Below are 14,428 nucleotides of genomic sequence, written 5' to 3'. Positions count from 1 at the left end.
CTTCAATCTTCATTGGTTGCCCGTTCAACAAAGAATTGTCTTCAAAATTGCCCTACTGGTGTATAAAAGCATTAATGGATTAGCGCCGAAATATTTATTGGATCGAATTGTTCCAAGAAATGCACCGTTACAGTGTCAGAAGTTACGGTCAAACGATTTAGATTTGTTAACAATTCGACAAACTCAGCTTGCTGTTGGTTGCAGAGATTTCGCGTTATGGGACCGAAGATTTGGAACAGTTTGCCGGTTGACTTGCGAATTCGTGGGTTGTCAATTACTGAATTTCGAAGAAAGCTAAAGAACCATCTTTTCAGACAAACTTTTCATGATATGATTTGATTGAAGTGAAACATTTAATCAACTTTTGCATTAGCGCATTTAATCAACTTTTACATTGTTAGCGCCTTTGAGAACAATAAAGGGCGCTTTATATATAAATAATCTAATAATATATATATATATATATATATATATATATATATATATATATATATATATATATATATATATATATATATACACACATACATATATGCAATTATTGATGAAAATCACAGCATGTTTGGCATAATTTTGGCACGTGCATCATATATCAGAGTAACTACAACATTGCTAACCAGACGTCTGACCATGCACAGAAAAACACACCTAGAACATACACGTAATATTGAAACTACAAGAGAAATCCTGGACAACAACACCAAAATAGTTGGTTTTCGCCCACTTCACTTAACAACAGCTCTCACTACAATGGTTACCGACGCCGCAAACGGGCTAAGCCAGAAGAGGCCCGCTCATCGTACAATTTTAACAGCACTGGACCTCACAAAAGCCTTCGATACCATTAACCATCGTACCCTAACCTCTGACCTCCTACTGTCATAGGTTCCACGTCAATTGTCCGCTGGCTTTCAAAATATCTGCACGGTCGCTCAGCCTCAACAGAGTTCTGTCGACAATCCTCAAAACAACGTACCATCCGTTCAGGAGTACTTCAAGGATTTGTATTGTCGCCAACTCTATTTAACTTCTATGTCTCCCGCCAACCCCGCCTCAAAACATCAAAGTAATTTCCTATGCAGACGACTTCACAGTCTACACCACTGGTCCGGATGCAGATAGTCTGACCCACCGGCTCAATTGTTACCTGCCGAAGCTCTATGACTTCTTCAACAACAGAAACTTAGAGATTTACACCTCCGAGTCCACAGTCACTCTTTTCACTCCCCACACATTACAATATCATCACCATCTTTCAATCAAAATCAATAACAATCTCCTTCTTGAGCCTCACTCTAGACACAATGCTTATCTTTTCACAACATCATAAACAAGCAGCATCGAAGGCTTCTAAAAGAACCAATATTTTAAAGGCACTCAGTGGTACTACCTTCGGTCAGGATGAGGAAACTCTTCTACAGACCTACAAAACCATCGGTCGTTCAACAATCGAGTATGTCTGTCCTGCCTGGGCATCACTGACATCAGATTCAAGTTTCTCCCGTTTCCAACGCTCCCAGAATGCTGCATTACGTCTAGTTACTGGTTGTCATGCCGTCGCATCAGAACGACACCTGCACTCAGAATGCCAGATGTTAACGGTAAGGCAGCATTCAGAGCTAATAGCCTCACAATTCCTCCTCCTATGCCATAACCCAAGCCACCCGTGCCATAATATCACCATACAACCTCGTCCTCATCGTGACATAAAGACCAACCCGCCTCTCAATATGGTCATCAACAATAAATGCGGTTCTACCAACAATAATCGACGATAACACTCTGAAGACAGCTTTAAAGAGCCTACATACAAACACTGTTAAAGCCAGTCGCCGCTCAGTCGTACCAGTCGCCGTTATTGCTCGACGGATGGCCTCCTCCATTACTAAAAATAGATCTTTTAGAAGAATCACTTCCAAGGGCTATCAGGCTGACCCTCGCCCAACTCCGATCTGGCCATAGTATTCTTCTAAACAGCTACAAAAACAGAATCGACAGTGGGCACATCAACGCCTGTCCTTTCTGCAACAACCATACGGATGATGTTCAGCATTTGTTTAGCTGTCCCCAAAACTACACGGATCTTCAACCAATAGATTTCTAGAGCAACCCTGTAGGAGTGGCGGATTGGCTCCGACCCCGATTGGAATCTTGAGGGCCCCCCGGAAGGGGCAACAACAACACCAAAATAGTATATTGTAATTCCAGGCATTCCCACCTGAAATTAGCCAAAGCCATTCTCAACAACATAAAACAACCCCTGATAAACAAACAACAAAACATTTCAACAAGAAAGACAAAAATAAAATATACTAATAACACCAATGGTACCGATGAAAACACTAAAGAAATTAACATCGACCAAAATGCTATCAAAGGGCCTGTGAATGAAACCAATAAAATTAGCACAATAAAACCTTATATTAAAGCAATGAAACATAACAAGCAATTACAAGCAATTAGCCCGAAAAAGAAACCATATCAATTAGTAAAGAAGATATTAAAATTAACACAGTCACTGATAACAATAAATGCAAATCACAGGAACAAAGGCCTGGGTTATAAAAATTTCCTATGTAAACTGCAACAGGTGCTGGGTTATAAAAATTTTCTGTATAACTGCAACAAGTGCTGAAGATGTTTGAAAAATCGAAATATGTTCTATGCACTCGAGAATTATTTAGAAAACTGTATATTATTCTAACTTTAATAAAATTAAATTGATTTTATTATAAGATAGAATAATATAATTATGGTTATATACAACAACAACACACGTTTAGACGACATTTTCCCCGAGATCGGGGGTTGCCGTTTGGCTACCTATGATGAAACCGAAATACCCCTTGACGCCATTCACTGAGGGCCATTGTCACTTCTGTCATCATAAGTAATTTATTTGGCTAATTTTTACGCATGACGCCCTTCCTTACGCAACCACAGTTATAAGCGGTGGGCCTAGCCTTTGATGATCCAACATCACTCACAAGGCAGTGAGGGCCAGTTTAATGTCATAACCAGGACACAATATAATTATGGTTATATATAATTAATAATTATTTATTAAATAATGACGACAAAAATTTGGTTAGAAATATTGAGAAATGTAATAAAAAACCATCCAATGTTAAAAATTCGGTAGATTATATAACCTATAAAAGAACACTGTTCAGCGGCTACAATGGCATCTATATTAAACTATTTAAGACATTAAGACATAATTTTCAATCCATATAAGTTTGAACAAAATAAAAAAAAATTCGATAATAAGAACAAAATTATGTAAAATATTTTTCCATTGCATTTTTATCAAATTTTTCTCAATTTTAGATTTTTTTTTTTAAATAAAATCGTAAATCATATTTGATTAGTCTTTAATAAATATAAATGGGTTTAGTGGGTGATATTAAATTTCTAACGCTAACGTGGTTCAATAAAATAAAACTACTATAAAGTTTTGTTGCGTGGATTGACTCAAATTTTAAAAGTTAATGTGGCCTGATGAAATCTACTTGAAATAATAATCTTTTATCAATGCAGAGACTGTTAATTTTTTGGGGATCAGCATTGTTGGCCAGACTAACAATGGTGGCGATGGCGGGATATACGTTGGTTCTATCATGAAAGGGTTAAATAAGATTATATTAATCTAGCAATTTATTTACAACCATTTTATAATAATTATATTGATAATTTTTTTATAAATAAATTTAAAAGTTTTATATTTAGTTTGATTCAGGCACTAAAATGTATAAAACTATTTAATCATTGATATATGACAATATTACAAAAATATTTGCAGTGGGGCAGTAGCATTGGATGGTCGCATTGAGCCAGGTGATATGATTCTTGAAGTTAATGGTGTCAGTTTTGAAGACATGTCTAATGATGAGGCTGTCCATGCACTGAGATCAGCTGCTCAAAGACCTGGGTAAATTTACAATATAACTTATTTCTTGATTATCTGGGAATTCGATAACATTGTCGTACTGTTTGATAACATTGTTCATATAATTCGATAATGTCATTCATTTATACTTATTATTAAAATGTTCATGGTTTTATTTCAAACAGCAATTTTTATATAAAACTATTGGTTCATTTTTTGAATATAAAACACTAAATGTTTTCCTAGATGTCGTTTTTACTCAACTTTTTTAATGATTACGCCAATCGGATTTTCGCAATGATAAGATAAGGTAGTTTTTTTTGGACGGTGGAGTGCCTAATTTTTTTAAATAAAAATCAAACTGACAAGCGCTAATATATGGTATTTAATTTTGGAGTTGTACACTGGTATAAAATGCATTAGTTGAACCAGTTAGTAAAAACTCTGATAGAAGTTTATTTCAGGGTTCAACATTATATCTCAAGAAAGCACGAAAATTATGTCATTAAAAACTTATTCAACCTAGAAGTTGGTATTTGGCCACAGTTAAATTTTTCTTTTGTTCAATGTTCAAAGTGTTCAACTGCGTTTGTCCACTCAAAGTTAACCTATATGCTAATGAATTTTTTGCCCTTTCATTCGATCCACAATAACACAAACGTTGCAGAATGCCCCACTTGGTGCTAAGGATATGAATCCATGCTAAGTATGTTTGACTAAGTATGTTTGGAGAAATTAGAAATGTATAGTCTTTTGATTGCATCCAAATCTTTCAAAATTTGAAGTTTGAAAGTGGTCTGCAATTTCTCTTCAAAATATCTATCTAATTTATTATGCTACGATTAAATACAGGCTTTCTTTGTAAACCAAAAACTGACTTTGGGATTTCAATATTGAAAAGTTTTAATTTCAATGGCGAATTTATAGTCAGAAACACCAATCTCTAAGGCTTAATAAGGGGTTGGCTGTTAAAGATTCTAGTTATATTAATTAATCATACCAATTTTTCTAATAGTCTGAATCTCTACAACTGTTTTTGTTCTTCTGTTTTTTTTTCTATTTGCAACTGGCTTTGAAACTGAAAGTTTTGAATATGTTTTGACTAATTTCTTTGATAACGTTTAAAAAATAGCTTAATGTATTATTGTAGAAATTGTTTTTTTCAGTCGGTGTCAGTAATCCCCCTCAATTTTAACCTAGCCTAGACCGCTCTTTCACAGTATATTTTTACGAAGTACACTGGGTAACCATCAAAAAGCAGAACATATCAGGAGGTAGAAACTTTGCTACCTAAACTGAGCAAACCCAAGATTCTTCACCTTATTTCCCAGCATCGATGATTCATCAAGAACCACCTGAGGCAAACCGTTCATAACATCCATCGGCTGCCTAGAACTAAACCAGATCAACTCTCTTAGAACAGTTAAGAAGTAGCCAGTTAGCACAAAGCCAATCGTTGATTTTTATAATACTATCAATCGAGGCGTAAGTACGGTAGGACGACTGGACATCAAGCACCAGGCGATAAATGTTGAAATAAGCCATGTTTGTTATTATTTTAAAAATTACAGTAATATATTTAGTTTATTCAATTTAAAACACTGTATATTAATAGGGTGTTTTTAGTTGAATATCGTAAATTATAGTTTATAAAAACTAGCGCTTGTTAATGAGAATTGTGTCCCTTATAAGGTATTAATATTTTAAAAAATTTCATGCGCCTGAAGCGTTCAACCGAAAAGAATCGCTCTAATTTGATGGTGGTAAAATTATTTAATTCAGAACTCGTGTTTGGTTTTTTCTAAATTATCGGGAACTAATTCGAAATATTGATTACGTGAACGAGCTAATTTTTTCCTCCTCGGATTACAGTGCATAATATTTACCATAAGAAAATCAATATTAGGCCAGGCGTTTAAAATCTGTGTGAGTGACATGAACCGTTCAAACCAGATGTGAAGGCACCCAAAACAAACGAGATGTTTATTCAAAATGGCAACAGGCCCTCCAGCAGTTTTATCAACTTTGTAGTACGAACATGATCTGTTATACAGGCAGTTTTTTAGAGTCTCTAAACACATACCTAACTCATTTACAGTACAAAATAGACTGCCAGATTGGAACGACGAATATTTCAATGGAGCACTATTCAAAGTATCTTCCCTGACAGCATTAACTTTCTCAACAATGACAGAAGCTGGCTAAACCGAAGACGTTAAGTTTGAGCGTCATTACTAAATCGACACATCTTTTTCTGTTAACGGAGACGTGGTTGTTCCTATACTGCGTAAATAAACAAAAAAAAGATGAATGATCGATAAAGCTAAAGCCGTCATAACCCGATTTATGATGAATCATTGTAAGAAAAAAAACATCTACCCTCTATACCATCAATTAATCAATCAATCTTCGTTTAGCGTCCAGAGACCCAGTTTTCCGAGGTAGGACGTTGTTTTCTTTGCCATCAACTTTTTGCGCCAAATTATACGATCATTTGTATCCATTTCATTTAATTTTAGAGATTTCATGTCTTGCTCGACTTTTGCGACCAGGATTTCTTTAGACGGCTTTTGGGACGTGTGCCAGGTACTTTAACATCTGCAAGAGAAGTTATGGCACTGTTTCCACTTCGTTTGACATAACCAAACCACCGCAGACAGTGTTGCCGGCATTCGTCCTTTATATCATCTAAACCAGCATGACGCAGGATTTCGGTAGATTTGATGTTGTCCTTCAGACTAATTCGTTGCATCCATCGGAAGTGGGATAGCACGCCGCATCAATATAGAGGCAAGGAGATGCCATTTATTCCAGGCTGCACGTATGCGTGCTCGAACGGCAGCTTCAGCTGTTCCAGTACAATCCAGAACATCCCCTAGATATTGAAACGATGTGACTTTCTCTATTTTAATGGCTTCAAAAACAGTGCTATTTCGAATTTGTTGTTGTAGATTGATGCAAGCAGGACAAACAAAATTGGACACTTTAGATAAAGTACCAATTATTTTTGAACAATGTTTGTGACACCACTGGTTACACTGCTGACACTTGATTGAATTGTTACCTACACCAGCTTTACAAACTGAACAGGGCCATCTTCCAGTAGCTGTGGATCGGATGGGTTCACCAGTGTTCATTGGTTTGGTTTTGCTGATGTTGACTTTGAGTGAGTCTGGGGTTCCAATCTTCAAACATCTGTGCTGCATTCTGCTCAGACGTGGCTGTTAAATTCATATATTAGATTCCAAATGTCACCAGTGCGTATCGGTTTTGTGATTTCTTCCATCACAGTTATAAATAACAGTGGACTGAGAATCGAGCCTTGGTGAATTCCAACGCCGATGTCAAATGCATCTGTGTTTCCAACCGTTGTGCTGACAAGAGTCTTAGTATTCTTATACATTTCCATCACAAGTCGAACAAGATATTCTGGAATGAGTTGTCGACGTAGACTCCACCTGATTGCTTCACGGGGAACTCGATCAAATGCCTTTTCAAGGTCTACAAAAATGTGTGATAGTTGTTGATGCTTTGCGAGGTACTTCTCTTGCAGTTGCCGAAGGATGTGAATTGCATCAATTGTTGATTTTCCCGCTAGGAAACCAAATTGATTACTTCCGATTGTGATGCACGACGTTAATCTTCTCTCAATGATTTTTTCGACAATTTTCAAGGAGTGTTCTAACAGACGTATACCCCGATATGGTGAACAGTTCAATGGATCACCTTTGCCTTATTATAGCGGAACAGTCATGCTATAGTTCCATTCCGTCGGCATTGAGCAATTTCTCCACACTTCACGGCAAAGTTGTAGTAACGTTTGGATACCTGCAGTACCAGATGCTTTGATAATGTTATTTGTGAGTCCAGAGGGCCCTGCTGCCTTTCCATCCTTCATAGCTTTCAGAGACCGTCGATGGTTGGAGCGTCAAAGTTGACATTGATGGGATTTGTTTCATTTAACAGACGGTTGAAGTATTCTATCCACTGTAGCTTGATCTCATCTTGTTCAAGAACCATCTCATTTTTGTCGTTTTTGATATATGAGGCACCAACTATGTCTTTTTTTGTACGCTTTGCTTGTTTTGCTATACGATACAGAGATTTCATTTGTTCACCTTTGCTTTTAGTGAGCCACTCTCTGCACTGATCAGTCCGAGCCAGTGCAACTTGACGTCTTGCATAGTTGTTCTTCTCACGAAAAATTTTATGGTCATCAACAGACTTTGATTTTTGGCATTGCTTGTATGCAACTTTCTTTTCAGCAATTGCATTTTGTACACTGTCATTCCACCACCAAGTGTCCCGTTCATGCTGAAGTTTTGTACCAGTTTTCCCACAAACTGTAGTTGCACCGTTTATCAAAACGGTTTTGTATTTACTCTAATCTGTACTAGCTTGCGATTGGTGGTCTAACTGTTTCGACAATCTGTTGAAATTTTTCTCGATGATTATTGCTTTTCAGCTTCCACGTTTTGATTCTCCGGGGCATTTGTTTAGACTTATGTTTTGACAGTTTGACAACCAGGTCTGCCACAAGGAGTCTACGTTGGGCGACACATGATTCGCCAGGTATAACTTTGACATTTTTGAATAGCCTTCGGAGTTGTTGCTTGACAGCGAAGAAATCAATTTGCGTGGCTGATGGTCTACTTTTTTATGTTATGAGATGTTCCAACCTCTTTCTAAAATATTTGTTCAGTAACTAAAACTCGTGACTTTCAGCATACTCAAGGATGCGGTTGCCATCTTCATTCCGTTCTCCATAGACAAAACCGCCATGTACGTTGTCAAAACCATTTGTTTTCTCTCGAACGTGGCCATTGAGATCGCCTCCAATCAGGATTATTTCAGATTTTGGTATTGTTGAGATGGTGCCAGAGAATGCAGCCCAGAAGTCATTTTTCATCTCTTTTGATTCGCCTGTCTGTGGTGCGTATGCAGAAAAAATAATTATTGTTTGCCTTTCTAGGCGAAGCTTGATACACATGAGACGTGAATTAATCTTTTTAATATCCAGTACTTCTAGAGCTAGCGGTTCTCTGACAAAAATTCCAACACCATTTTTGCCAATTCCAAAACCATTTTGGGCTGTCTTTTGGCCATTCCAGAATAGTTTATATTTTTCTTTGTCTGAGTTGACATGACAAACACCATTCGATTTCCATCGGGTTTCCTGAAGGCAGCAGATGTCAATCCTTCTACGCTTGAGCATTTCTGCGATTTCCATGCTGCGGCCTGTCAGTGATCCAACATTGAGCGTTCCAAGTCTAAGTACCATAGAGGGGCCATTCTGGATTTTTCTGCAACATCCCTCCACTATTGCATACTTCCCAGGGATTCTTGACACCCCTTTACCACTTAATGCCTGCTGGGGACTAGGGGCCGTTGTTTTTCTTTGTGATGGCATAAGAATAATTTGGGGAAAAGTTTTTACACCCGGCAACTAACGACAACCACCAGTTATAAGCGGTTGGCCTAGCCTTTTGCTCTAAAGGCAGCGTGGATGCAATTTTATGTCATGCCCAGGACCAAAAATAGTTTCAAATCCGAAAAAGTAAAAAAATTTCAACAGTTTTATTGTACATAAAATAAAAATTGGATAAAAAAAAATAAAAATTTTATTTTTATTGGTAATTATAATGATTTTACCATATATTTTGCCACCCTCTATACCATCATTAATCAAAACTTTTACACACACCTTCATCGACGTAAACATAATTATTGAATCGACACTTAATCAACTTATCAGGATAAAGCCTTCATATTAATACTCAATAATCATTCGTTACTTCTTAAACCTTGTTCATCCTTTTTCTTTATTGAACATATTATAATTTATTTTTTCAGTCATCAATTAATCATTTATTTATTAGTTTCAAAAATCATTATTTTATTTTCCATATGTAAGCAGTTTTATTCTGTTAATTTATTTTTCTCATTTTATAATATTCTCAGATTCTGCGTTTGTCAGATTTTGACTTTTGAAAGAAAAAACACGGCAAACGTGAAATCAGCATCGAATTTATCAAAATTATTAAATTAACGTCTAAACTAAAAGACTTACCACAAACATTACGGATTCGTGTTTCCATGAGTTGTCTGTAAGTCTCCGTAAAACTTCTATAATAACAACTAGTAAAAAATTGAAACAAATTAGAATTCTCTTGATCTGTCAAAAATCAAACTAGCTTGCACTGCAAAAATAAAATTTTTCAGATATTTAATTAGCGTTTTATTCTTTAACATTTATACTTATTTCACATAATTCATTTACGCATATAAATACATGTACACAATTTTTAAAAAATAGTAAGGTAATAAAGAAATCTTATCTATCGAACTTTGAACTCGACATTTGACTGGTCGCGGTTAAAAGCTGTGAGTGAAATTGAAAGTTTGAAAAATTTAAATGATAAGGTTCATTGGTAAACATAATTTAACTGCAAGTTTATAAATAAATGAACATATATTTAGGGAACAGGAGAAGTTATTAAAGAAAGTTTACTGATATCAGACATTTATTATTCGGGTGTGAAAATTAATGTTAAAAGTTGAAATATATTTAATAGTTGAGAAAATTTGTTTCACCATATTTGTTGTATGTGATAAATTATTGAGTCATGCATATAGTAAGCCATTGCTTTTTTTATTTGCATGAACATTTTTTAACGTTGATATAGCCCAGTCACGCTTGTTGTTGCCAAATGCTGGGATCCTAACCCAAAAGGATACAACATGACTCCCATACAAGAAGTTGTGCATCCTATTGACCCGTCAGCTTGGGTGGCTCACACAGAGGCTGTGCGAACCATGTATGGAAAAATTAATCCGCCGATGCCAGGACTTTGCAATAATGATCCAGCCATGTTGTCCACGCCTCAATGCAGTTGTTAGTAATAATTTTTTTGAATGCAACATCTACGTTAGCTTCATGTAAGCATAATATTATCATAAATAACGGATGATAGAAGTGGATCAGTAAATTAATTTGATATTCAGAAATATTTTGTTCATTGACTCTCAAATTTAAAACTAACACGTTTTTTTTAATTTTTTTTAATTAAGGAATTTCAAAATTCTGATATATGGCAATTATTTGTGAATTTAAAGTTCCAGCTAATATATATTTTGTTTCTGTTTCTGGAGTTGGTTATTTCTATATAAATATTTCGAATCTATCATTCGATGTATATGAATCCATATTTGAATCCTTCAGGGCTTTCGGTAAAAAGTTGAATATCAGATCGTGATTGATTCTTAATTGGACAACACTTTTTCCTCAGAACGCTTTCTGCTTGATGAGACATTAATCGCAACTTTGAATAGAGGCGGTAAGGGTGAATTGAAATTCCATTAGTTTCCCAAATTTGTTGATGTCCTGATCTGGTTGTCGCTTGGGCACATTGCAATTGGAGATAAATCTTAGCACGAACATTATGGCAGTCGGATCCACAGTCTGGTTCTTTCGTAACTGGTTCCGTTATGATCTAAACCAGAGTCCAAAACACATTTAAAACACTGTCCAAAATTGTTCAGTTCTTGTCAAATGGGGTTCGCTAGCTCAGTTCGCATTTAGACAGATGCCAGAATAACATTAAACCGATACTTATTTTAAAACCGAATCTAAAAATTTGAATCTTCTAAATATTGTTTTACTATCACTGTTCTGTCAACACTGTTTTTTATCATAACTTTCTAGCACAACTTTTTGTTTTTCCGAATAAACTCTTTTTGCAAATAATAATTATTTGTGAAATAATTTTCAATAGAGTTTTTAGTGAATTTAATTATTAATTTTATTTATTTAGCCCCTACTCTAGAGCCTTTGACAGCGAGTAGTGATCCGTTGTTAATTGTGCAAGCTCTAATTCATCCTGATTCAGGGCTAGACATTCGAGATAGAATGTGGCTCAAAATCACCATACCTCATGCTTTCATTGGTTTGTTGTTTTTTTGATATTTCTTGTTTTCTATGCCATTTAATGAATAACTATCGTTTAATTCAACCTGTTTAATCTGAGCTAATTTTAAACTTTTCCGCCATATGTTAATTAACATGGCCGAAATAAATTGCCTAATTTTGTGAGCACCTAGTAACTAATTAGCAAGATGAAAAATTATTAATAGTTGACACAGATGATTTTTTAATTTGATGGCCATGTTGTAGAAAATTTGCTATAGAAGAATTTATTAAAATAATGATTGGTAACTGAATTATTATGGCGGGTCGAATGATTGCCGTCTGGTGGTTGGATTAAATAAATAAATAAATAAAAATAATCCAAAAATTTTGAGATACCTTTATATTATTGTTCTCTCTTAGATATCCCTCAGAGGTTATTACAACAAACATACAGTGTACAAATACACGTGATTCAACGCATCACACACTTTAGCATGTGATAGATGGGGGTTTTTTTTTGCATTCGAACCTGGACAATGCAGCAACAATGCCAGACACCTTAACCATTACACAATCGTGCCGCCCTATATTTAGCGCACTGCGATGTCAAATGCATTCAATCAGTTAAAATCAATCAAGCAATCAATCAATCAATCAATCATCGTTTTGCGTCCAGAGACCCGGTTTCCCGAGGTAGGACGTTGTTTTCTTTGCCATCAACTTTTTGCGCCAAATTAGACGATCAGTTGTATCCATTTCATTTAAATTTAGAGCTTTCATGTCTTGCTCGATTGTTTGCAACCAGGATTTCTTTGGACGACTTTTGGGACGTGTGCCAGGTACTTCAACATCTGCAAGAAAAGTTATGGCACTGTTTCCACTTCGTTTGACATGACCAAACCGTCTGCACGGTGTTGCCGACATTCGTCCTTTATATCATCTAAACCATCACGACGCAAGATTTCGGTAGATTTGATGTGGTCCTTCAGACTAGTTCGTTGCTTCCATCGGAGCATTTTCATGTCGGTTCGTTGAAGTTGTTGTTCCAGTTTGGTTGTCATTGGCCATGTTTCTGCACCATATAACAAGACCGGACGTATCACAGATTTATAAAGATTTATCTGGCTCGGACAGATCAGTGCAGAGAGTGGCTAACTAAAAGCAAAGGTGAACAAATGAAATCTCTGTATCGTATAGTAAAACAAGCAAAGCCATAAGACATAGTTGGTGCCTCATGTATTAAAAACGACAAAAATGAGCATCAACAACTATCACATATTTTTGTAGACCTTGAAAAAGCATTTGATCGAGTTCCTCGTGAAGCAATCAGGTGGAGTCTACGTCGACAACTCATTCCAGAATATCTTGTTCGACTTGTGATGGAAATGTATACGAATACTAAGACTCTTGTCAGCACAACGGTTGGAAACACAGATGCATTTGACATCGGCGTTCGAATTCACCAAGGCTCGATTCTCAGTCCACTGTTATTTATAACTGTGATGGAAGAAATCACAAAAACGATACGCACTGGTGACATTTGGAATCTAGTATATGCTGATGATATCGTTTTAACAGCCACGTCTGAGCAGAATGCAGCACAGATGCTTGAAGATTGGAACACCAGACTCGCTGATCATGGTTTCAAAGTCAACATCAGCAAAACCAAACCAATGAACACTGTTGAACCCATCCAATCCACAGCTACTGGACGATGGCCCGGTTCAGTTTGTAAAGCTGGTGTAGGTAACAATTCAATCAAGTGTCAGCAGTGTAACCAGTGGTGTCACAAACGTTGTTAAAAAATAATTGGTTCTTTATCTAAAGTGTCCAATTTTGTTTGTCCTGCTTGCATCAATCCACAACAACAATCAGTTAAAATAATCTTGCAATATATTTTAAAATTTTATTTTAAAAACACGATTTTTAACATTTAAAAATAATTATTTAATAAATAATTATTTGTCAATTGAACGCAAATATAGATAGACGGTATAAAATTTTCACTTACTATCAATATTTTTTGCTTCAATTTATTAATTGTTATTTGATCAAAATGCAGGTTCAGATCTCGTGACTTGGTTATTAACGCACGTTGAAGGCTTTGCAGACCGTCGAGACGCTCGTAAATTTGCGTGCAACTTGCTGAAAAGAGGTTTTATCAAGCACACAGTCAACAAGTTGTCATTTTCAGAGCAATGTTATTACACGATAGTTGATTCATCTCAGCCAGGTAATGTTGTTTTAATGCATGTTTTGTTAAGTTTTTGCGGCTTTATTTACTTTTGTCGGTGAATCTGCCTATTTTTGTTATTGCATTACTTTTCGATTAGATGGGCGCCAACATGGTTAAGTTCTCTGAGAATTTTTAAAAGTAATAAAATGATCGACCTAAGGTGTAATAGTTATTCAGCTATCAAATATACTAAATTGTCTTGTAATTCATGTAATATATAATATATAACGTCGGGAAATTCTAATTTTTTTCCTTTTTAATTTCCTAAATCTTCATACAAGAATTTATGTGAAAAGCAATTGAAGCATAGTTCATAGTCGATTAATTATATTTTTCATCATTATTACTCTTAGTATTATTTATTTTAAATTAGAGTAATCTAGACGCTTAAAGA

The 14,428-nt window shown here is 35.6% G+C and overlaps 1 protein-coding gene across 1 annotated transcript; it reads left to right on the top strand.

Moving 5' to 3' along the window:
* Positions 1–3,536: 3,536 nt before the first annotated feature.
* HELRODRAFT_70586 (hypothetical protein) lies at positions 3,537–14,093 on the top strand (the record flags this gene model as incomplete). The annotated part of the gene is made up of 5 exons (XM_009031909.1): positions 3,537–3,628; positions 3,803–3,931; positions 10,576–10,784; positions 11,704–11,835; positions 13,861–14,093. Coding segments are annotated over 5 exons (795 nt in total), but the record flags the coding sequence as incomplete, so codon positions are not given.
* Between the last annotated feature and the right edge of the window lie 335 nt (positions 14,094–14,428).

This window comes from Helobdella robusta (assembly GCF_000326865.2).
Source record: "Helobdella robusta unplaced genomic scaffold HELROscaffold_8, whole genome shotgun sequence".
Lineage (NCBI taxonomy): Eukaryota > Metazoa > Annelida > Clitellata > Rhynchobdellida > Glossiphoniidae > Helobdella > Helobdella robusta.
This window is presented reverse-complemented; position numbering and strand designations above follow the sequence as displayed.